Consider the following 26,351-nt stretch of genomic DNA (forward strand, 5'->3'; position numbering starts at 1 on the left):
AGCTGGTAAATCTTCATTGTGTAAAATTTCTAAATTTTGAAACATTGGTATATACTGTGTAAGCCAGGACAAAACGCTGGCTGCTGGTTTATAACTTCAATCTAGAAGGTTGGACAGAGTGACCTCCTGTTCCCTTCAGGCATTCCAGTTCTATGACATTTATATTTAGAAGAAATCACAGAGGTCTATGTTTGTCTTGTCTGAATGCAGTCTTTCCTTCTCCCATTCTCAAATAAGAACAATTTTATTTTGTGTAGTGCATCATGATATATAAAGTGCTTTTCATATTTACTGTCTCTTTTAATAGACCATAATCATTTAAGTTCAAGGTTGGGTTATCTTCATACGTTTATGCCATACAGAATCTGCAAACTCTTATACAAAGGACCAGCTTATTAATATTCTCAGAATCTTTCTTTTTTCTTTGATTCAATAATTGCCTTTGTTTAGTTGGCATTTCTTTTCTGTTCCTTTGTAGTTTTGTGAATATCCTCTTATACTACCTTACTTACCTAGTAGAACATCATATTCTCAAATTAATCATTCAGTGAACCTAGTTTTGTTGTCATTGTTCTGCTCTTGTTCTTTTCTGTTAATAGAACTACTCGTATATTTCAGAAGACTCCTTATCTTTTGAGCCAAAACTGATTGTGTGAATGTGTGTGTGTTTCCTTTACTAGTTAATTTTTTAAAAAAAATAGTGTACTGAATTACCCTGTGTAGTACAATAACCTCCCCCCACCACAGAAATCCTCATTATAGGGAAAGAGGTAGAAGCAAATGTCTGTGTATTTGCAATGAAACTGAGATATTTTTCTCTATTACCTATTTTACATCTTTTTAAAATCATTTGTATATCTCTTTTATAATAAGGTAAAAACGTTTTGAAATCATGTTCTCTTTTTATTCCTAAGCTCATTAAACCCTCTCCTTGCCTCCATAAAATGCTATAAAAATGGAATCATTTTCCTTCCCATTCTGTTTGTTTTTTTTTTTACATTGTAAAAGTCATAATTGGGGGCTTCGCTGGTGGCGCAGTGGTTAAGAATCCACCTGCCAATTCAGGAGACACAGGCTCAAGCCCTGGTCTGGGAAGATCCCACATGCCGCGGAGCAACTAAGCCCGTGCGCCACAACTACTGAGCCTGCGTGCCATAGCTACTGAAGCCCGTGAGCCTAGAGCCCGTGCTCTGCAACAACAGAAGCCACCGCAGTGAGAAGCCTGTGCACCGCAGCTAAGAGTAGCCCCTGCTCGCCACAAGTAGAGAAAGCCCACACGCAGCAACGAAGACCCAACGCAGCCAAAAATAAATACATTTATTAAAAAAAGAAAGTTGCAATTGGTTATTTTTTACCCACCTGCTTATCTTGAAAGATTTCAAACCAACAGAAAAGTTGCAAAGATTGAAAAATAATGACTATATTCTCTTCCCCTTGATTCACCAATTGTTAACATTCTATCACAATTCTAACATTCTGTTTTTCTTTCTTTGCCTCTGTATATGTGTGTGTGTGTGTATTTGCCGAATCATAAGAAAGACTACGAATTTTAAAAACTCAAATTGAAATTAAAATGTAAACTATTTTGTAGCTAAAAACTTTAGGAGATACTGTCTAGTCGATTTCCTGGACAGCTTTTCCTACAGAGCTGCCTTTCATTTCTGTGCAGTCTTATTGAGCACAAATGTTCACAGTATATAGCCAAGCTCATCTATAACATAGTGCTTCTAGAGCACAATGTTTCTGTTTTAGGAATGAGTTTTCGTAATTTTATTATGTATTTGAACTATCAACCAAAACGTAGAGCAGTTTTTTCCAAAATGTCCAATGTTATCAACTGCACAGCAAGTTGTTAGGTAAAAGGAATCTAATGACTTGGAAAACGCTATGATAATAATCTCTCTGTATCACATCAGTACCTGAATAATTTTAATCTATTGCCACAGTGTTCTGGAATTTGCCCCCATTTGGTTCAGTAGCATTGCATAGTGATTGACAAAGCAGTAACATCGTCTAAGTTCAAATATTGGCTCCACGACTTACTGTGTGACTGTGGACAAGTTATTAAACGTCTCTTTGGTTACTTCCTTATCCACAAACGAGATGATAACAGAATACATGAAAAAGATAGTGACGATGAAGTGATGTAATTCATGGCACACAGTAAGCTTTCATAGTTTTTATTATTAACAATTTTCATTCTTGTTCACTGTATGCAGGTCTTGCATTATTTTCGTAACTTCCATCCTCTTCATGACTCCAGCTTCTTCCCATTCTAGCTCATCCTACCTGCTCCCCTCTTGGCACTTGGGTGACAGGGTCAAAAATATCAGCTTCTTATTATGTGAAACTGGCTTGGACTCAAAGCCCAAAATGTACTTTAATCTTCTTTTCTCTTGAATTACACTTAATTTGACCAGTGCAGGCCTCACCAAAAGGGCCTGAGCATGCCCCGGCCTGCACACCTCTGTAAGCACTAACATGACTATGATATTTCACTGCTCAGAAACCCTCCATCATTCCCATTCCACACCAGATAAGACCAATGTCCTCAGTAATCATTGCTGCCACTAATTGAAGTTCTTCGTTATGTGCCAGATAATGTATTATGTGCTTTATTATTTCATTTTATGTATTTCATTCTCAACCACTCCACGAGTAAGGGGTTATTATCTATCTCCAATTTACAAATAAGACACTGAGGCTCAGAACCGTTGCGTGACTTCTTGGTCAGTGTAGTGCTGTCAGGAAGTGGTCATTCTGGGAACTGAATCTGGGCTGATGTCTGCAAAGCCTGTGTTTTCAGAGCTTGAACGTGCGCCACCTTTTCAGCCTGTGTGCGAGCTCCTGGTTATCCAGGTCAGGAGACCTGTCGTCACTTCGCTGTCTCCTCTGATTGACCCCCAGCCATCTGTGCTTTTATTGCTCCCTGAACATGCTATGTCCTTTGAAATCTTGGACTTTTTTTTTTTCCCTTGCTCTTCTCTTTATCTGGATTATATTTTCCCACCTTTCCACTTATGTGCCTTCCATTTGCCCTTTGTGATCCTGTTCAGAGGCCACGTCCTCTGTGAAGCCTTCCCTGATTTTACTCTTTCTTCAAAACAATTGTTCACATTTATATTATGTTAATATTTAGAGAATAGTCATTTGTGAAATCTTTCTGTTTCATTGTATTATTAATTCTTTGAAGGCACAGATCATATAATTGTTCATCCCTGATCATCCAGTACAAGCTAGTACTCTGTTGATGCTGATAATAAAATGATGATGATCATTCGGATGATGGTTGCTGTTTATTAAATCCTTCCTCTGTGCCACATACAATTCTGGGTACTTTATATAAGTTATCTTGGTTGCAAAGACTCCAACAGACACACTTTCAGGACCTTTGTCTACTTAACTGTAAGACGGGAATGATGACATTCATGATTTTTATTGAGAGTTGTTAGGAAAAGATTCATAGGTCCATCAAATTCCAAAATAATACTCTTTCCACTACACAATACTGTCTGTTTGCTTTTCAAGTAGTAGATATCCAGGAAATATTTATAGCATTCTGCTTCTTTTGCACCCCAGTTTTGACATTTCTGATACATATAAAGAGTGGCACTCATAGGTAAAACTAACAAATGTCTGTAAATTTAGGAAATGCTTGAACCAGTTGTCCATGGCATTTTGTAATATATTTTATTCCTAAATACAAATAACAAACTTTTTTTTTAATTTAAATTGCCCTGAAATTGTATTGGCAAGTATATTATAGAATGCACACTGAGAGAAATACTCAGTGGTATTGTAGAGTTTTATTCTCAGAAGTTTTAAAAAAATCTTATGTGGTCTTGTTAGTTCATGGAATTTGGAACTTGATGTAGGTGATTTATTGGTGAAAGCCTAAGGATCTGGGTATAAAAGAATGTATATAAGTCAGTGCTTTAGCCCGGATCTCTAGGGCCTTGTGGAAGTGAGGCTTCTGTATGAGTGACCTCTTAACAGTCATCGATGGTAGTAATTCATCGACATCGTCATCAAATAAGTTGTTTTCCTAAGATGGTCCATTTGGGGTTATAAATGAAAAGATTCTAGTACTGGATAGAAAGTTGTACAATTGTCCCCTTCGACAAATTCTTTTAGACCTCCCAGTTCTTTAATAATCACACATTCATATTTTATTTTTAAGGTAGTATCAAATTTGATACTCTAACCCCTTATTTAAATTCTATCACAGAAAAATAGTAGAAAGAACATGGACTTTGAGGTCATACTGCACTAGTATAGTTGTTGTGGGCATACACTATCACTTCCATGAAGTCTCTTTCCTCATCTATAAAATGGAATTTACATGTACAGCATGATGACTATAGTTAACAATATATATTTGGAAGTTACTAAGAGAGATCTTAAAAGTTCTCATCTCAAGAAAAAAAAGTTTGTAACTATATCAGATGATGGATGTTAACTGAACTTACCGTGGTAATTATTTTGCAGTATATATACATAAATCATGACGTTGTACACCTTAAAGTAATACAATGTTATATGCTAATTATATCTCAATAAAACTGAAAGAATTTTCAATAAAATATTTACAAAGTAAATATATTTACTTTGTATAGTTATTGTCGACTAGTAATAGTTTATATAAAATTACCTAATGATGCCTGGCACTATTAGTATCATTAGTAGAAATAAACCATACTTTTTTCTTTTTCTTTGAATTCAGAGTTATTAACTAGTTGATGAGATAAGCCATTCATGAAAATTGTATTACAAGAGTTATTTTGTTTGCCAAGACTAAAATAATATTTCAATCAAAGATATTTTCCAGATGCCTACCTGGTTATCCAAGACTCTAGCACCCTCCTATGTAAACTATTATCAATAGAAACAGTTATCACTGTAAAGCAGTGTTCTATTGAAAACTGTTTGATTTGAAAATCTTTAATTTTGCCCATTGAGCTAGTTGTCGATTCAATTCAATACAAAGAGAGTCTTTTTTTTTTTTTTTTTTTTTTGCGGTACGCGGGCCTCTCACTGTTGTGGCCTCTCCCGTTGCGGAGCACAGGCTCCGGACGCACAGGCTCAGCGGCTGTGGCTCACGGGCCTAGCCGCTCCACGGCATTTGGGGATCTTCCCGGGCTGGGGCACAAACCCATGTCCCCTGTATCAGCAGGCAAACGCTTAACCACTGTGCCACCAGGGAAGCCCAAAAAGGGAGTCTTTTAAGCCCTGGGAACTGGATGGGCACTGGGCATACATCTTCATAGAACTTTGAAATAAGCCGTGCCTCTTAATAAACTTTGCTTAAGAAATGGAGTAGCTAAGAACATATTGATTATGTTTATCTGCTTTCTGTAACTCATTTGAATATGATACTGTTTAAAAATCACATGCATTTTACATAGGTTTTAAACACCTAATGTGGTTTGCTTTAAGCCATTTAAAACCTCTGTTTTTCCTCGCAGTAGGAAAAAAAATAAAGTCACCCAACAAACAGTTGTTTAGATCAGTCACCACATTTGATTACTGGAATTAGAAACTACTAAGTCTTTTTTTTTTTCTTTTTAATCTAACCCTTGATTTTGCAGAGAAGAGCTGGTGTCCTCTGAGGACCTGCTGGAGTGGCTGCGGCCTTTCTGTGCTGACGACGCCTGGCCCGTGAGGCCCCGCATTCAAGTGCTGCAGATTCTGGAACAGTCATTTCACCTGACCGAGGAGGATGGCAGGCTCCTTGTGTTCTTTAGAACGGAGGCCATCCTCAAAGCCACTTGGCCCCAGAGACAGGTAAGGGAGCATCTGACTGCTATTTCTTGATTACTTTAAACCACCTTCAGGTGAGCAATCAGCTTGCTAATGCAAACTTCCCGGTGTGTTCATCAGTCCAACTTTGTAGTAGTTAAATACGTGCAACAGATTTTGTTTTTATTTTTCCGTGTGTTTGAATATGCATAGTAGATGATGCCTCAGTCACCTAACGTGTATCTAATTTTTCTCTTCATAGGGTACAGTCAGGATTTTTCGTAGTATCAGTTAATTATGGCAGCTCACCCTTTCCCTGGAGAAATGCAGATCTAAGTGGAAATTCAGCATGCAGTATAGCTATTTCATTTCTTTTATGCTCTGCCCAGGCACTGTTATGCCGTCCCTTCTCTTCTGTACACACACAGACAAAATGCAGCAGGCACACGAGATCTTGGTTCCTCCGTATCATCCTTCAGGGCTCACTCAGTCCATCACCTGTCTGGACCCTTCCCTGACCATTTCAAACGTAATTCATTGAACCTTGAGGTCCACACATTTGATCTATTATTATTATTATTACTGCTGTTACTACTACTACTAAAAATTTTGTCTCCCCACTACCTGAAAACAGAGAAACCCTGGAGGATATACCTATCATTTTTCAAATCCCTCTAAGTACGCTGTGCACACGTTCAGAGCTTAAATGCTTGTTGATTGAGTAAGTGGAAATGCCAATTCCTAAATCGCAATACGGTGGCTGTTGACTTTTGGCTTAGATTCTCAACTGATGCGTCCTGAAAGCATAGGATCTAAGAGTCAGCACTTAATCAAGCGCTTTAGCTTGCAGAGTAGACTACAGGCCAATAAAAGTTAGAAAATAAGACTTCCTAGGTTAATCTAGTCTGCAAAAGAGTTTCCTGGAAGTCTGATTCCAACTCAATTGACCTTCTAATTTTAAAGCTCTGCTTTATCATTTCTGTTTGTTTCCTTATTATTTCATTTAAAGAGCAATGAACTTCTTTTTAGAAAAAACCAAATATTAAGGATATCTCGAGACTCCTCTCAGAGCATCTTTAGAATTACCTCACATATTCTTATTTCCCTCTGTGAGAGAAACAGGTAAATACTGTTATCTATTCTTCAGAGTTAGGGAATTTGAGATTCAAACAAGATGGACTTATCAAAGATTCTCTAATCTTGCCACATTGCTGAAATGGATTGTATTAAAAGTCACTAATACCTGAATAATACTCTCTGAAGCATCATGACCATATCACATTATTTAGTCTCAGCATTTCGCTTTGAATTGCATCAAGAGACCACTAACAGACTTTTTCAGGAGCAGTCTGTGAACACTAATGCAATGGGCTATGACATATACTCCAGGCCCCTGGCATAGTGAGTGCTCGAGGTGTGCTTGTTTTCAACAGACCCGAAGGTCCCCAAAGCATCTCGGAGGTAAGCGCCAAACTAGGTCACGTTATTTTTGCCGTGTGGAACCTTAAGTTCTGACTCATCCTGAAACAAATGAGCGCTCTGACTTTTATGTACTTTTCTGACAGAACCTCCATTTTTCAAGTTCTCAGCCTTTTTCAGTTGCATCTTCCTTGATGCCTCTGTCCTGGCAGGACGATGAGGCCGGCTTCTGTGGCTGGAGCCTCACTTCATGTCAGATCTCTGCACCGGAAATGTTATGAAGCAATGTGGAAACTGGGAAAAGAGGAAAATATCCATCTTACCTGTTATGTTGACACATTAGAACATACACTCTGATATTTGGGTCTAAACATTTCAGAAATAATATAAGTATAACCACTATTTCTTCTTTTGAGTTTTCCTTGATGTTCCAGTTATTCAGAGAACAAGTTGCAGCTTTTAGATGACTTCAGTGACTTCTGGCTATTTCTCAGATTTTAATTTCATCTTAGCTGAACTTGTTCCAAAGACAGTATTTAAGGGAGCTTAGCTTTGTTAAGACTCCTTTTCCATGTACTTTTCTAAGCTGACTTGACCTTAATTTCACTGAATACACACTGTTGTCTCTCATTTGCAAAGTCTGCGTGTTGCTCCTCGTTTGGCCAGTGTTTCCTCTGGTGCTGTGAGCTTTTCAGGCCCTCAACAAACATCTCTCCAGGGTGTCTCTTGACTTTAGTAAAAGTCATCTCCTGTCTCCTTCGCTTTTTACATTTTCTACCTCCTCCTACTCTCCCTCTGTATAAGAACAATTTCCTGGTCCTTGGAAGCTAATGATCTGAGTTTCTTATTTGGTAGTATTTGGTAGAAATAAGGAAACTACCATACATTTAGGTCTTTAATCCATTTTGAGTTTATTTTTGTATAAGTTGTGAGAAAATGTTCTAATTTCATTTTTTTACATGTGGCTGGTAAGGATGTGGAGAAAAGAGAACTCTAGCACACTGTTGGTGGGTGTGTAAACTGGGGCAGCCACTATAGAAAGCAGTAGGGGGGTTCCTCAAAAAATTAAAAATGGAACTACCATATGATCCTGCAGTTCCACTCCTGGGTGTATATCCAAAAAGAATGAAAATACTAATTCGAAAAGATACATACATGTCAGCGTCCATAACAGCACTGATTACAATAACCAAGATATGGAAGTAGCCTAAGTGTCTGTCAACAGTTGAATGGATAAAGAAAATGTGAGATATATAGATATACAGATATATATCTCCAGTGGCATATTACTAGGCCATACAAAAGAATGGAATCTTGCCATTTACAGCATCACAGATGGATCTGGAGGGTATTATGCTTAGTGAAATATTAGGTTGGCCAAAAAGGTTGAATTTTGGCCTTTTTCTGTAAGATGGAACAAAAAACCTGAATGAACTTTTTGGCCAACCCAGTAAGTCAGAGAACGACAAACAGTGTGTGTTGTCACTTTTGTGTGAAATCTAAAAAAATAAAACAAATGGATATTACAAAACAGAAACAGACTCATAGGTACAGAGAACAAGCTAATGGCTGCCGGAGGGGAGAGCGGTAGGGAGAGGGCAAGGTAAGTGGAGGGGATTAAGAGGTACAAGCTATTAGGTATAAAACAAATAAGTTACAAGGATGTAATGTACAACACAGGGAATATAGCCAATATTTTATAATAACTGTATATGGAGTATAATCTATAAAAATAGCAAATCATTATGTCATACACTTCAAACTAATACAACACTGCAAGTCAACTATGCTTCAATTAAAAAAAAAAACTACCATAATGGCTTAATTATGTTATTCGTTTGTAGACTTCTTCAAAATAAATTAAATCACTGAGTGTCTCCTCCTTCTCCTCCTTTAAAAGTTAAGTTTTCTATGTCAGCCTCGCCTTGCTTATTCAGATCTATTTTGGAGGGCAAGTGAATTTGGTAGGGGAACGCTGCCTTATAAAATAGCTGTTTGCTATTTAGAAAATGAATGCAAAAAATTTGTAACATCAGAATGGAAGTAGCAACAACCTCTGGAATGCTGTAGAACTATGCCCATAGTTTAAATTTGAGGTAGTCTTCATTACTGTTTTTAAAAAACTATGTTATCTCTCACTAGACCAGTAGAAAGATTGGGGCGCTGGGGGACAAATCATATGCATGTGTCTCCATCCTCCCTCCACTGTTGTTTATGATCTCGGAGAAGATTCTTAAACTGTGAGCCTTGGCTGCTTGGTATGTAAAATGGAGCCTTGAACCAGAGGAGTCAGGGGATGGTTTGCTCACCTCTGTCATTTCTTCGACAGAGGTCGTCTTCATCTCCATATCCCAAACACCTAGAAGACCCCCAAAGTGTTGATTGCACAGGCTCTCATTTTCTTAATTTCTCCCTATCTCCTTCTCCATCCTCAAAGGTAATATTAAGGATAGAGACAGTCTTACAGTGTAAAGATAAGAATAGGTAATGACATTGCAACGTTCAATTACCAGAAAATGTGGGACTGCTACCTTCACTGAGGCTGGTAATCCTCTTAGGCAGACTTTGCATACATCAAATAGGGACTTAATATTTAATTATCCTCAAGGTGCCCAAAGTAGTGATCCCGCTAATCAGTGTGTTGCTGGGAAACCAGCCAACTCCTGCAGAATACGGGCCCTCATTTTTCAACAGCTTGAAAGGCCTTCGTTTCCGTCCCAGAAATATGCCCCAGCTTGGTGAGCAGCAGGGAGACAGAGGGGAGGGAGGAAGGTAGAGGGGGAGGGGAATGAATGTAATGTGTTAATTCCCTTGGTACAATTTATCTGAGTTTTTCAGGTTTTGTAATTTTCTAGTTAACTGGTACATGAAAAATATGGGTCAAAATACTGATGTTTCCTTAAAAAATTTCATACCCCATCACCTCAATTTTTTTTTCTGTTTTTATGTAAAAAAGAACATGTGGCTTAGAGTTTCATTTCACTTCGTAAAATTTCAGTCTGTCTGAATTTGTGGTTGTAAGTGATCAACAGAAAGAATTAGTTTAAGACAACTTCTAACCTCATTACAAATTCATTTATGCATGGAAGGATACATTAGCCCTTCTCATCAGAGGCCAGCTTGGCTTCATTTGCCAAAACATCAACAAAATACTCACTTCCTTGTCAGACAGAGCTCCGACAAAGATCAGTAGGAAAAGTTAAGTGTGCAAAGCTATATTTAGTTCATTACAGAAGAATTACTGTTACCTTAAATGTCTTCAGAGCTAAGACTCATTGCCATAAATGATTTTCTTAAATATAGGATAATATTTGATGTTAAAAATATGTGTTCACACGAGTACTTCTCTAATAGCCATGAAATCACAAATTCCTAGAACTGGAAGACACGTTCAAAAGCATCCTAGTTCAGTAGTCACATTTTATAGAGAGGGATGTGGATGTCCAAAAAGGAAGAAGTTACGTCCTCAGATTTTAGCATAAATGTCACCATTTCCAAAATGACTACATCCACCCAGTCACAACCTATTTTATGAGCATTTTTCTCTTCTAATCACTTACCCCTATCTGCTAACTTCTTCCCCTCTATCTGTCTGTCTATTTATTATGTGATGTCTTTCTTCTTCCATTAGAATATAAATTCCATGAGAACAGGGATCTTACAGACACTCAGTAAGTATTTGTTGAATAAATGAATATTAAATCTTAAAAAACATGTCCAAGGTCACCTTTAAAGTGGCAAGGCCGAGACTCCTGACGTTCAGTCCGACATTCTTGCCATGAATGATGATTAGACCATGCTGCTTCCCCCTTACATGCAAATAAAATGATTTGCTTGGAATAATGCAACTGTTTCCTTAGAGAGTGGCCTGGTGCTTTTAGATTGGTACTATTTTGTATTAACTTGCCGTATTTTGCCGATGGTGATTTCTGACCAGCTAGTTGCTTCTCATGTGGAAGCAAACAAATCAGAAGCACGTTGGTCCACATATGAAAAAGAAATCAATGTGCCTTTCTTCCTAAAATGATTAAAGTTAAGCGAACATCCGTATCACTGGGTTCTGCAAATGTTTGGAGACCTTGAGAAGGTCCTTCCTTATGAAAAATGGGTTCTTCCTTTAAAGATTTCACCCTCTTGTCACTGGCATCACTGGGGGAAGATAAGGAGACTGTGGACTGTGTCTGTCCTAAGTGCACATCACTGCACTTCATCTTTAAAACAGCCTTGCAAAGTAGTTACCGTTCGCTGTGTTTTAGATGAGGTCACGTGACCTAGAAGATGAGGTTACATGACCTGCACAGCTTGTGAGCTATAGAACTGGAGTTCACATCCAGTTCTGTGTGATCTGGAAGCCTGTGTTCTTTTTGGCCCTATAGTACTCCTCTTCCTATTTGCCAGGGGAATACATTCAGCAGTAACATTTTGGTAGCATGCTCTGCTGTCCTTTTCTCTTCCCACTGTCACTTTATGTGGATTGGATGTGATTAAGTGTGAGAACTCAGGAGTTTGATTCAGAGAACAGGAAACATTGCTTCATCTTTTAGCATTTTTCACTCTCTCAATACACAACATTATATGTGTTAATTGCTGCTCAGTTAAAACAGTCTGAAAAATGTGCCTAATAAGTGCTGTTTGAACTGTACGCTATGTGAAGTATTCATCGAAGATTCTTCAAGCGTCGATTATGCACCTTTCACTGTGCTACTCTCTGGGGTTAGAAAAAGAGACAAAGCAAATGGTAGTAAAGCGTTTGGGCTCTTCACCAGGTAGACCTGCATTCAAATCCCAGTTTCACCACTGACTAGCTCTGGGGACTTGAACTAGTTACTGACCCTCTTACAACCTCAGTTTCCTCATGTGTAAAATGGGAATAATATGTGTGAGGGTTAAATGGAATCGCACATGCAAAGCTCTGACTCCGGTCCAGGTAGATGGGCGCTGTTGGCGTGGGGACTCCTATCCGACGGAGAATGTAGATTTGTGAACAGAGAAGCAAGTCCTCGAAGTGCTTCGGTGCTGTGGTAAAAGTCTGCACGCTGCGTGGGCTCAGGAGGGCAGGCAGCTGTTCTGTCTGGAGGTGGTGAGGAAGACTGCTCTGAGGAGGGCATTCTTGACCTGAGTTCAGCACAGCTGGGTGTACGGTGTGGAAGCAGGAGCCACTGGGAGATGAAACTGGAGAGAAGCAGGTCCGACGGTGGAGCCGCCCCCGTGTCCTGCTCAGCTTTTACCCCAGTGACCCTAAGGCCTCCCGGAAAATTGGTGCCCAAGAAGCAGCGTGATCAGATCCGGGCTTTAGGAGAAGCCGTCTGACCTCTGCGTGAACACGGGACTGGAGGGGCACCAGTTAGGGGACAGAGGCTGTGGTCAGGTTGCCTGACCTTGGCCCTGAACTTTGTATCAGCTTCGAAGATGGAAGAGGATAGAAAAGAGAGCTGAAGGAGTTTCTACCAGTGGACTCAGTGACTGCTTGGGTGCAGGGGATGAGACACGAGTCCAGTGCCTTTCTGATTTCTGCTAAAGTTACCAGGGAGGAAGTGGTGCTCCTTAGCTAGCTAGGAAATACAGAAGAACCCGGTTTTGTGGAGAAAGACACGAAGTTCAGGGCTGTCAGTAGTGTGTTTTAAATCTCAACAGCACTTTTTTGGGGAGTGGGGGTGAAATAGGGAGGCCCTGTTTATCCCCTTCACGCAGGCAGATTGTCCTCATAGCCTTACGTGTGCCTTAGTTCACAGCGACCACCTCCTGGGAAATAAACTTGAGTTTAGTAAATGTCACTGCATGGGGATGGCTTTGACTCCATCACAGGGCACCCTTCCCCGGGGTCTGCTCAGCCCAGTTGGCTTTGTTTATAGTGGGGCAGTTATATCCAAGTGCCCTTTGCTTAGTAGCAGTCGTGCTCCCAAGGAGCTGCATTGCTATTGTCTCTTCATTCCTCTAATGCATTAGAGGGAAAAGTTGAAGAAAAATAGGGGGAAAGAAGCAGGAAACGTACAAGTGTTTGAATACCGGAGGGTGGTGTGGATGTGAGGTAGTTGGATGTAAGTTCTCTAATTTTTTTAACTTTTCATTTTGAAAATTTTATATTTAATACCAAAAAAATGTCAACTATACAAAGAATTTTACATATTCTTCATGTTGGTTCACCAAATATTACCATCTCAGATGACTACAGCTAACACTGATACAATACCTTATCTTTTTTACCCATCATTCAGATTTTGTCAGTCGGCCCACTAATGGTTTTTTCTGATCCATGTCCGGTGCAGGTCACACGTTGCACTTAATGCCATGTCTCCTTAGGGTCCCGTAATCTGAAATAGTTCCTCATTCTTCCCCCCCACTTTTATGACCTTGACATTTTTTAAAAAGCACTGGCCAATTATTTTATAAAATACCACTAAATTTGACTTTGTCTGAGTTTTGTTCGTGTATTCAAGTTGTGCTTTTTTTTTTTTTTTTCCTGCGGTATGTGGGCCTCTCACTGATGTGGCCTCTCCCGTTGCGGAGCACAGGCTCCGGACGCGCAGGCTCAGCGGCCATGGCTCACGGGCCCAGCCGCTCCGCGGCATGTGGGATCTTCCCGGACTGGGGCACAAACCCGTGTCCCCTGCATTGGCAGACTGACTCTCAACCACTGCGCCACCAGGGAAGCCCAAGTTGTGCATTTTTGGTGAGAATACCACAGAAGTGATTTTGGGTCCTTCCCACTACATTATCTTAGGAGACATACAGTACTGTTGTGTTCCTTTACTGACAGTGTTCATTTTGATCACTTGATTGAGGTGGTGTCAACCATATTTCTTCTATATAAAATTACCTTTTTTCCCTTTGGGATTAATACATGTCTTGTGTTGAGGTACTTTGAGATTGTGTAAGGACTGTTTCTCGCCGTACTTTCACCAGCTAATTTTAGCATGCATTGATGACTGTCGCCTGAGTTAATGATCACTGTGGTGTCTCCCAGATGGTATTTTTTATCATTTGTTCTCCCCTGTATGTATTTATTCATTCATTTATTTATTTACATCACTACAAGCTCAAGGATTCTCATTTTGTTGTGCGGTTGTAATCTATTACTATCGCCATTTTAATGCTTTGCTCAGGTCTTCTCCTGCATCCTTTTGACTTGTGCCCATCCCATCACTGTTTGAACCACAGATGTTCGAGACCCTCTTACACTTTCCCTGCCTGGAACTGGATTCAGTCATTGACTTTAAAGAGCTTGATTTTTTAAATAAAGAGTGACATTTAGAAGCCAAGACTCGGGTGCTAGGTGTACTCATTGATGCAGTGGCATTATAGTTTCTAGATCCTCTTAGGGGACAGAGCACACATATGTCTACATCTATTTTTATGTCTGTCTATATTCATTTTCAAAACCATGAGTTTGTATTGATTCTTCCAATTCCAATCCAATTCCACACAGTTTAGTTTTCTCTCTTTCCTTATTTGTGAACTCCTTTCTCTGTCAGTGAGAAACTTGACTCTCATTATCCACAATGTATTTATTTATTTGCTTAATCCTAGAGTACACATAAAGTAGTTCTGGAAATTCCAGCCAACTTACTAGCTAGAATATTTGTGTAGAGCTCTTTTTGTCTTTAGCCTTAGAGTAATAGTACTCAGAAATCTTTTTTCAAGGTTACTTCTTCCCTCTCTCTCTCCCTCCCTCCCCTTCTCTCTCTCTCTTTTTCACGCGCGCGCACACACACACACACACACCACCTCCACTGTGGTTTGCTTATTCACTTATAGATTAATTTTATATCTATTTGTATGGTTTTTGCTGTTCGTGTTTATTTCAATTATGGATCCACTTTCTGAATATGTGACACATTTACGTGGAATGTGAGAGAACATTCTTTGGAGTTTGGCATGCTTCCTTTTTCACTTACGATACTTTGAAGTTTAGACATTCTTGGCCTGTAATTGTGCTGAATGTATGGGTTTTATTTAGTTTATTCTTGTTCTTTTTGTTTTGGAGGATATGTGGGTATTCTATATAGAGAATATATAGGAGGCCACATAACTCAATGGCCACCATTTTCTTCTACTACGCATAATTCTCTGGATAACTTCTAACTGTAATAAAAATAGATTCAAAATAAAAACTCTGGTCATTACAGCAGAAATCTGTTTTTACTTAAGCTGAGAAGATGCTTCACATACTATCAGTTTTCATGTTTTTTAGGGCCATCTATGAACCAAACATTAGGCTTTGTATGTGTATCTTATCATTCAAACATCATAATAACCCTTTTTTTTGAATAAATAATAAAAACATTTACTAGAAGTATGTTTTCCTACATCCCTACAGGTGGAAGATTTTGTCCATAGAGAAATGGCAATCAGTTGTTTACAGTTGATGTTTACATGGGGATATTAGCATATTTAAAATGTTTTCAGACAAAATGAGCAGAATGTCCTGGTGTAACACAATATGCAAACAACATCACATTTTAAAATTTTTTTTTTTTTTTTTTTTTTTTTGCGGTACGCGGGCCTCTCACCATTGTGGCCTCTCCTGTTGCGGAGCACGGGCTCTGGATGCGCAGGCTCAGCGGCCATGGCTCACGGGCCCAGCCGCTCTGCGGCATGTGAGATCTTCCCAGACCAGGGCACGAACACGTGTCCCCTGCATCGGCAGGTGGACTCACAACCACTGCGCCACCAGGGAAGCCCAACATCACATTTTTAAAAGATGCAGTTACTGGAATAAATTTTAGGATGTATACTGGATAGATAATTCTGTATTATGCAACATTTGAAATTAGCCGTGTTGGCAAAAAAGATGTTTCGGTGTGGACTTCCATGATTCTGGTCAAGGACGAGTCAGTGGTAGAACATGTCATTAAACACAGAACAGTAGAGAAGCTGATTATAAGACAAAGTCATGGATCCATTTTTTTAATGAGGAATTTTGTTGCTTACATAATTATCAAGGCAGTCAAATGAGCATATTTGCAAGAAAAAAAGGAAAGTTCCTAAATCACAGGAAGATTTTGACGCAGGTCTCCCTGTGATATCACTATGAAACTGATACAAATCATAATAACCCTTTTGATGGAAGTGATCTTATCATTCCATTCAACACATGAGCAAATAGGCTCAGAGTAGTTAGGAAATCTTTATAGTACCTCTGCTAAAACATAGCAGAATGATGTATAATAATGAACTACCAATACTGTGGCTGCCATAGTGGCTCAGTGTTAACTCAGTGTTAGATACCTATAGAGGTGTGTGTGTATGTATGTATATTGTCCTGTATTATGTTATATATTATGTTATGTTATATTATTTTCAAAGTACCCTGATAGGTTAGGTATTATTACCTTATTTTTACAAATGAAAGCACTAAGGCTTGGTGAGGTGTTTTTACATGGTCACAGAGCTATGAGGTGGCAGGGCCAGTATTCCACCTGAGTCTGAATGATACACTACAGTGCAAGCATTTCCAGCTCCATGACTTACTCTATTAATACTGTATCAACATTAACTAAAAAACAAAGTCTGGCCTTAAAAGATTGGCTTGTATAGCAGGTCTTTAAAGTAAACATGTGTATTTATGGAGACCCTTATGGCGTGATTGATTATTTGTCCTAGAGAAAAAATTTGTAAGGCAAATCTTCTTATTTTAAAACAAAGTATTTTCCCCCTCTCATATGTCTCACTTAAAAATGTTTTCATTAAATATTATATTTAGCTGTGTGGAAATATGTATTGAAGTTACAACAGCACTTAGGGAGAGTGACTATGGAATGCTTTATTGTGTAATTTCTATCTTTTGAGATACAATAAATTAAGTAGGCTGTAGAACATGGCTCATAAGTGTGCTTGCTAGCTTTTTGTGTATGTTTATGTGTTTATGCACCGCACATACAGCCTCAAACATCTGGAAAACCCTTTGGAACTTAATTCTTTCATTGGGTTTCCCCCCCTCCCAAGGGCATGTTTGCTGTGCCCTAGGAGAGACTTTTTATGGCAATAGAGAACCATTTATTCTTGAGGAGTTCACAAATATACAGTGATATACAATATCATTTTCCTAATATACCTTAGGAGAGAAGCAGAGGCTAAATGTTTGTGCTCATCACCAGACCTAGAGGCAAAGGTGGGAAATAATTCAGTCTCTCATTTCTTTTTTCCTTATCCGTACACCCTCTCTTTGGTAGATATTCTTCCCTCCGCGTGGGCTAGGGAAAGCTGTTTGAACCTTCAGGATGTCTCAACAACACATTTTGCCTTTATTATAAGCAGTGCAAGATATAGTACTTATGAAACTCTCTCAGTAGCTACATCTATTCTTTAGTTCTCTGCCATAGAAATGGGAAAATCTCCTAGAAGATAGCTATCCTACTTTTAGTATTTAAACTTTAGTCCTATTTCCACAATTTTATGTTTTCTATTTAATAAAACTTATAAATACTCAGAAATGGACATGATCGTAATTTACGTTCTGTTTATATTCTCTTATCTAAGAATAATAATCAGTTACTATAGTTAATAGTAATAATACTGTGTACTGAGTACTTATTGTGTGCCAGATACTGGTCTAAGCACTGCTGAGATTGGTGGGCTAAGTCTAACAGCTTCTGACTAAGTCCAGCAGAAGCTTATGACTTCTTTGTCTTCTAAAAATTTGACTTTCCTTCACCAGAGAGCTTGATTAGACCCAGTGGACACAACAGACAGTGTTGGCCACCAGAAACCTTATAAAAGGAGTAGCTGTAACATACAAGGGTCTAGTATTCTAGAGATCATTTCTGTTACCTTTTCATATTTCTGTATATCTATTGAAGTAGGGATTTTTGTTTGTTTTGTATTTTGAAGCCCTGTGTACAGAAAACTCAGTCTCACTTTACTGTGTTCGTGAATGGAGTTGCACAGTGCCTTGGTAACTTTAAATCAGGTGTCATCATATGAGCCTTTTAGAACAGCTCATAAACTCACATTCAGGATAGGAATATGGTGACTAATGATACTACTATCAGTAATAATCCTCTACATGTTGGTAATGGTTTTCTATTCATAAAGTACTTTCATATGCACTAATACCTTGTTCATGTTTACAGATATCTGAAGATAAGGTAAGCTGCTATCAATGCCTATAGGAAGGTGCCGATTTCAGGAGAGGTGCCTCAGTTTAAGACAGTCATGTTCACTTTCAAGCAGCCTCAGAGAAATTTAAGGTTAAAGCTGTTCTCATCTGAGAATAAGTGACTCAGTCCACTTTTTCAAGGACAGTGACTCTGTGTCTGATAAGGAGGCTGCAGCTGCTTGACAAATTGACTTACCTCAAGGGCTAAAGTCACCCAATTCAATGAGGAGAGAAACATCAGTTTCAGACAAAAGGGAAAGAAATATTCTTATGTTTGAGTCACATTCGAATTTTGCCCTTTAAAATCCTGTGATACTTAGTTACTGGTGTCAGTATGGAGTCGTCACCAACTCTATGGTGCCTGTAAAATAGTGAACATTTTCACCCCCTGCTCACTGGGGAAGGGACAGAAGTGTTAAAACAGATACATGTTCCTTTTGTTTTCACTGGGGAAAAGGACAGGATAAAACAAAGTGTAAGAAAAAAAGATAGCAATTTCTCTCAATTTTATTTTTACTGCTCTTTGGAAGGCATGCTTAAGAGTCATTTCAAATACTCTAATTGTTGCACAAATAAATGAGACTTTAAAAAGAGATAAAAGTTAGCCCATGATTCCATTATCCTAAAATAGCCATGTTTCTTTGTATTCTTTTTCTGTCCTGCCTAATCTATAGGCGTAATTCTTGTTAGAAGAAATCGTGGCACACATCCAGCTTTCTGTTTTTTTATATCTAGCATATTATATAAATGATAATATAAATAATACCCATCATTTATTGTGTGCCTACCATGTGCCAGCCTCTTGCTGGCTATCTTATTTGTATCCTCTTATTTAATGTTCACAACCGTGATATAAATATGAAGGATCTTCATCTTACAAAAGAGGAAATTAAGCCTCAGAAAGGTCCAGTAATGTCTCCAAAATAAACATTTTTCTGTATTGCTTTGACTTTACCAACACTGTTTTAAAAGCTGCACATTTAATTGAATTGCCCTTTATTATTTATTTTAGAGTCTCTTTATGGTAGTGTGTTATGAAGTATGCTATGAAGTCCTTATGAAGTATGTTGGAGCATTTGATAGCCACCTACAGTTAGTTTTTCCTCTCCTTTAAAATACATTCTATAGTCATTTCATATTCTGTTTGGACACTGAAGTCATTTCTCTGTACCTCTTATACTTCTATGAAATATATTTAGATACTGGGAATATATATTTCAATACGGACTGCAGTACTTCTCAGAAAAGAGAGAATCTGATTCTTTCATAGGTCCACGTTCATGCTCAGCCAGGTGCCTTGTTTTGGGGTATTTTAGGGAATTTTAGTTCCCATGATATTAATATAAATCACATGCTCTCACAACCTCTGTAAGCCTCTGAGATGTGTTTGCTTTAACTTTTATTGTCTCAGAGCAATACTTCTCTTCCTAAATTTTTTTTTTAGATAATTTGTCAGATTTATGACATAGTGATTTTCTTCAACTGAAAGTTGTTTAAATTTTTTTTACCATTAATGAGCACTATTACTAGTTGTGATATGAAAATATATTGGGACAAAACCATCTTATAGAAAGTATGTAGATAACATCAATATTTTTATTATATTTTTTACCAAAAAATGTGTATTGATCATTTGCTGTGCTTCATGTTCCCTGCTGATCACTAGGATTTTAATTATAGCTGACTTTTTTAACACTAAAAATTTGAAGGCATTTTCACTAAAATTAAAACCAAAACAAGAATGCCCAATATCATTATTATTTTTCAGCATCCTAGTCAATGTAGCAAGACAAGAAACAGAAGTAGGAGCTATAACTTTTTAAAAAGTCAAAATTACCATTATTATAGATTGTATCATCCTAATTTCTGGAAAACCCAAGAAAAATACTGAAAATGACTAGAAGTAATAAGTGGAACTTATTATAAGGGCTGAAATCAATGATAGAAGAATACATAGTATATGTGAAAATAACTCAAGTCACTGGTATAGGGGCTTAGTATATATGGGTGTAATTATAAAGACGTACCTTTTTTTTTTTTTTTTTTTTTTTTCCGGTACGCGGGCCTCTCACTGTTGTGGCCTCTCCCATTGCGGAGCACAGGCTCCGGATGCGCAGGCTAGGTGGCCATGGCTCACGGGCCCAGCCACTCCGCGGCATGTGGGATCTTCCCAGACCGGGGCACGAACCCGTGTCCCCTGCATCGGCAGGCGGACTCTCAACCACTGCCCCACCAGGGAAGCCCAAAAGACGTACCTTTTTAAACTTAGTGTGTCATCATTTTCTTAAATAAATTTTACAGTAAATATTACTCTTCAAAAGAAGAAGTATTAACTCTTTGGTCATCTAGAAAACCATGTTTAGGAACCTTCACTTAATACTCTTTTCTAAAGAACAGAGTTTGGCATTAAGATAGACTAGTCTTGGACTCTTTCCCAGCAGGATGGGTTGTAAACGTCTCAAAAAACTGCTGAGAGACAATTCTCCATGGATTTCTCACATTTCTCCAAGTCTTGTGAGCAGAGGCACTTTGCTTATCCCTGGATCTTCACGGTTTTCTCTTATGTTTTTTTTCCTAAAGATTTATAGTTTTACATTTAACATTTAATACATTTAAATCTCTTATCAACTTTGAATAATTTTTGCATTAAGTGTAAGGTTTGGGTTGAGGTTTATTTCCCTTTTTTGCCTAGGGATATCCATTTCCTCCAGCACCATTTGTTGAAAACACTATCTGGCCTCCAATGAAATGCTTATGCCCTTGGTCAAAAATAAGTTGGGTATATTTGCTGCTGGGTTCTCTATTCTGTTCTTTTGATCTTTGTCTCTATCGTTCTACCAATACCACTTATCTTTCTTACTGTAGCTAAATAATAAATCTCAATATCAAGTAGAGGTATTCCTCCCGCCTTATTCTTCTTTGTCAAGATAGTTTTAGCTATTCTAGGGAATGTCTTTCCATTTACATTTTATAAAAGCTTGTCTAAATCTACAAAAAACCGTTCTGGGATTTTGATAGACATTGTATTAAACCTGTAGATCAGTTTAGAGAGAATTGACATCTTTACTAGGTTGAGTCTTTCCATCCATGAACACACTGTATCTCTTTATTTATTGATTTCTTTCATCAGCATTTTATATTTTTTTAGGATATATATCCTGAACATGTAAATTTTAAAATTTTCTTTGAAGCAATTATAAATGGTATTATGTTTTTATTGTCAGTTTTCACTTGTTCATTGTTAGTATATAGAAATGAGGTTGATTTTTCTGTGTTGATTTTGTCCTGTGCCTTTGCTGACTCATTCATTAGTACTAGGGGTTTTTTTGTTTTTTTTTTTAAGTAGATCTCTTGAATTTTCTATGTAGACAACCATGTTATCTGCAAATAGACCTTTATTTTTTTCTTTCTAATATGTATGCCTTTTATTTATTTTTCTTGCCTTGTTGCAGTGGCTAGAGCTCCTAGTATGATGCTAAATAAGAGTGGTAGGAGTGGACTTCCTTGTCTTGGAGTATAATGTGGAACTATCACTTCTGTTTGGGCCACTTTACCTTTCTGCTTTTAAATATCATTGCCTTGATTATCAGTTGGTGTTATAATCTTTGCTTTAATCATCAAATATAATTTAGAAAATTTATATAAAAAAGAATAGTCTATTGTATTTACCCATATTTCTGCTTTTTGTATTCTACGTTCTTCCTTCTGATGTTCCAAAGTTCCTTCTTCTATCATTTCCTTTCTGTTTGAAGAGCTTCCTTTAGCTAGTTGTTAAGATGAGGGCTGTTGGTAACAGATTCTTTTAGTTTTCCTTATCTGAAAATGTTTTTATTTTCCTTTTTTTCCTAAAGGGTAGTTTTTCTGTATATAGAATTTTCAATTGACAGTTCTTTTAACACTTGAAGAATATTGTGCCACTTCTTTCTGGCCTCCATCGTTTCAGATGATTAATCCCGTTATTCAAATTGTTGTTCTTTCTTAGGTAATGTGTTGTTCTGGGCGCTTTCAAGATATTTTCCCTTGTCTTTTGTTTTCAAGAGTTTAATTGGGTTGTGTCTTGGAATGGATTTCTTTGGACTTACCCTTTCTGGGGTTAGCTCAGCTTCTTGAACATGTAGATTCATGTCTTCCACCAAATTTGAGAAGTTGTTAGATATTATTTCTTAAAATACTCTTTCAGCTCCACTTTCTTTCTCCCTTTCTTCTGGAATTCTGAGAAATGACCTTACCTGCGATGTCTTCTGTTTCTAGGTGAGGAGTCAGGAAACACTGGGTCTAAGTGTCTTCCTTCTGTTGGTGAAGGAACACAAGATACCCTCCTGCTGCATTGTTCCTCAAGTCCTAGGGTCCCAAACTAGTTTGCTTTCTTTTTTCCTACCTTTAAGAGTTCTCATTTGGTGTCTCATTATTTTCATAGTTTATAGTTGTGCTTAGCAGAGAGGAGTAGGGAAAAATGGGTCAAAGCCATTTTGTCCAAGCTGGAAGTTCCTTGTATATGTTTACCTTTTATATTTCTTTATACAAAAATTCATTTTGAGTTTTAGTTACCAGAATTTATTTTTAAAGCCTTATAGACATGATGAACAAGATAAGCTTATGTTATTTTGTTAAGTTTTGATAAATTTAGTTATTTTAATATGTAGACACAAGTCCTAGATGAACACTTGTATATCAGAGTATATAATGATTGTCCAACAAAGTATATTCTTTATCATGTGTTAAAAAAAAAAAAACATGTGCTCAAGTTCATTTTTAGGCCCATTTTCTTCTCAAATAAGGTAAAGCTTTCATAGCTACAGCGATAGAATTTAAAACTGCTTTCTTAAGAGCTGAGTAATAACAATTTGACATCCTTTTTGATAACAAGCGAGTATGCAAATGTCCATACACAAAATGGATAATTGTGTTAAGTTACTACATTTTTCACATTTGTATTTTAAACACGGGTGTCAATACTCTGAAAAATAAGTTACTAATAATTGAAATGATTAGTGAGGATTCAGGAGAAAATGTTTCCTGACAAAGCCATACTCTTACAATTCTGTGTACATGTGAGAAGGGCATTGTACAAAACACTTATTAGCAAACACATTTTTTAAAATGGAAACTAATATTTGTATATTAATATAAAAACAAACAGAGAGAGATCTAATTTATACTTTCTAGTTTCTCTTTCCTTCCCTTATGATACAGTTCATGCCCTAAAAATTTACAAGCTATTATAGTTTCTGAAAAGAAAGAAATCTAAATGATATTGAAAACATGAATCACTTTTTCCTAATCTCTTCATTTTCATGATATGGCTGCATTTCATGTAAGGGAGAATCATCTTGTTATTAATTATACTGCAGTTAATTAAAGAAACTGGAATATTGGCACTGCTGGGAGACAGAGCCTTCAGTTGTTTAAAAAATATTTTTTTAAGCACAAAACCTTCTCTACAAATAAACTCAGATTATAACTCAGAAAGAAGAAAGCAGCCATTTACCCTGCTGCGGACCTCCAGACACCTCCTTAGAACTCCTGGGACATCAGGCATTTTGGGAGCCCAATTTTCAGACGAGGAAAAATGAGACTCAAAACAAGGGACTTTATTGAAATCACATAGCTAACCGCAAGGCATCATCGGTTGAAACATAATGTCAATACACATGCTACCTCTGGGTCTTTTTTAGTGATTTCCTTTTGGTGGGATCTTTTTTTTAAACCTTACATCTATCTCCAATAAAAAAAGAACAGCCAAAAATTTATGGTAACTCCATGAATATTTAATATAGTTCTGCGTTACAAGATTTTATAAATAAATTATCTTCATTCATTTGTATATCCATTCATTATTTCATCCATTCACTAAATAAGTACGGTGCATTTACTCTATATCAGGTATTATTTTACGTAGTGGGGATAAACCAGTGAACAAATAAGTTTCTGTTTTCTCAAACAAATATGCAATATGTCACGTACTTGTAAGTGCTAAGAAGGAAAATAAAGGTGAGGGAGGTAGATAGGGGTGGGGGAATATGCTACTTTGCGGGGGGGTAGTTACGCAGTGTGTTCCCTCAAAAAGTGACATTTGAGAGATTTGAAAGAAATGAGAGAATGAGCCATGCAGATATCTGAAGAAAGAATGTGCCAGGCAGAGGAAGCAGGTCCAAGTTCCCCAGGTGGAAGCGGGAGTGATGAATGCACAGAGCCCCTGGGAGGCCCCAAGGCTGGAGAGGAATTGAAGGTGGTGAGGTCAGATAATGACAGATGGATGTCTTGAGTTTGAGAGGGTTTTGGTTTTTTTTAAAACCTTTCTTTATAAATAGGCAAGAAAATATTGCCAAACTCCCAGTTAGACTACTAATTTAAATAATTCAGAGCTTCTCTAGCTTACTGAGTCCTCTAGCTTCAGAACATCCTGATCTGAGTATAATTATATATCAGCTCTGCTGCTTGCTAGCCATGTTACCAGGACAGATAAGCCCGTTTCTTCATCTGTAGATTGAGGTTAAAAATACCTGTGCAGTTCTCCATACAAAACTGTTGGAAGGATCAGCTAACTTACTGTATTATAAAATTATTTTAAAAACAAGAAAAAGCTTTTGGGTTTTTATTCCGTGGAAGAATGACATGGGGCTTTAAGTCAGGTTTGGAAGGATCTGAATGGTCACTGTGTGAGGAAGACTCCACATGGTAATTGCCAATAATTTCATTGTACGTATCAACTTTTGTGAAAATGCAGAATTCATGGTATAACTTTTTCAGGTGACTGCTGGGGTCAGAGCCAGGGTTACCGTTAAATCAAATGTTTTGGAAACATGCATTAGTATAGACAATTTAGCAAATATATAGGTAACCATCTGTTCTCATTATTCTTTCAGAGTATCATCATCTGAGTCCAAATATAGAGAGTCTATGTTGGGAGAGGCTAGGAAACAAGAGAACCAGCTTTTGGCTTACTTTTATATTTAAAACTGCTTTCTAACTTAAAAAAAAGCAAACATTTTATTCACAGAGGTGTTGGAGATATGACTTGCTTGAGGACTGCCTCAATGTAAAAGAAGTATCATTTGGTTATTCAATGAGAGGAAAAATTAGTATTTTTAGTTGATAGACTTCTTTTGCACTAGAAATGGAGATGTGAATAAAAGTTATTTTACTTTATTTTGATTTATAGCAAAAAAAAATTCCATGTCAAATGTACTTTAGTAAAATCTTTACTTTCAAATTAGAGAAATTTTCTAGACAATGTGAAGATTTAGCGATACTCATTCTAAAATGAAAATTAGCAATGCAGGATAATTTAAACTAAAAACATTGGCTAACATTGAGTATGGTGAACTATTATAATTTCACATGAAACAGTTCAGTATTTTAACATAACATACATTGAATGCCAATAAGCCAGTTCTATGGAAGTCTACTTGTTTGAATTTATTTTGCTAAAGAATGTTAAGAACCTTCCTGTGACTTCGTTCTAAGCAATTTTTAACATAGATGTTTGAAGTTGGGTAAAACGTAGAGCTTTTGAAGGTTTTGGGGGGAGTAGGGGTGGGGGAGATGTTGTTGAATTTCCCCTTGACACACTGTAAAAGTTTCTGAAAGAGCATTTAATCAAAATAATCAAATTTGAATTTTTCCGGACAGCAATTCCGTGGCCTTTGCTGTGGGTTTCAAGTGTGTGTTCCGCCTTCCAGGTGGACGTAACTGACACGGAGGATGAAGAGAAGCGCTACTCGCTCTTTGTGGAGCTCCTGGAGGCCAGTCACCGAGAGGTCGAGTTCCAGCACCTGGTTTTGCTCCTGCAGGCTTGGCCGCCTGTGAAACGGGAATATACGTGAGTATTAACATAAAAGTAGACTTCTATTTGTCTAGACTCTAGGTTTAAAAAATCACTACCTTCAGAAGAGCCAGTGAAAGAAATATATAAAATCAGTATAAACCTTTAGATGAAATTAGAATTGTTTTTCTTGAAATATCACAGTTTCTTTCCATTTCTCCTTACCCCTAAAGCCAAATATTTTATTCAGAAATAGACAATGCTTGATAATAACATCTGATTTAGGATGTCAGCAAAATAATTTTGTGCCAGTATTTTCACCAGGACCTG

The 26,351-nt window shown here is 37.5% G+C and overlaps 1 protein-coding gene across 2 annotated transcripts in view; it reads left to right on the forward strand.

Annotated features, from left to right (window-relative positions):
* NBAS (NBAS subunit of NRZ tethering complex) overlaps window positions 1-26,351 on the forward strand; it is a 341,606-nt gene that overhangs the window by 288,035 nt on the left and 27,220 nt on the right. For both annotated transcript variants that reach the window (XM_067703666.1, XM_067703667.1), the window contains 2 exons: window positions 5,589-5,784; window positions 25,939-26,078. In XM_067703666.1, the coding sequence (XP_067559767.1) occupies window positions 5,589-5,784; window positions 25,939-26,078 (336 nt within the window). The remainder of the gene's footprint in view (window positions 1-5,588; window positions 5,785-25,938; window positions 26,079-26,351) is intronic.

This window comes from Pseudorca crassidens, chromosome 14 (assembly GCF_039906515.1).
Source record: "Pseudorca crassidens isolate mPseCra1 chromosome 14, mPseCra1.hap1, whole genome shotgun sequence".
NCBI lineage: Eukaryota > Metazoa > Chordata > Mammalia > Artiodactyla > Delphinidae > Pseudorca > Pseudorca crassidens.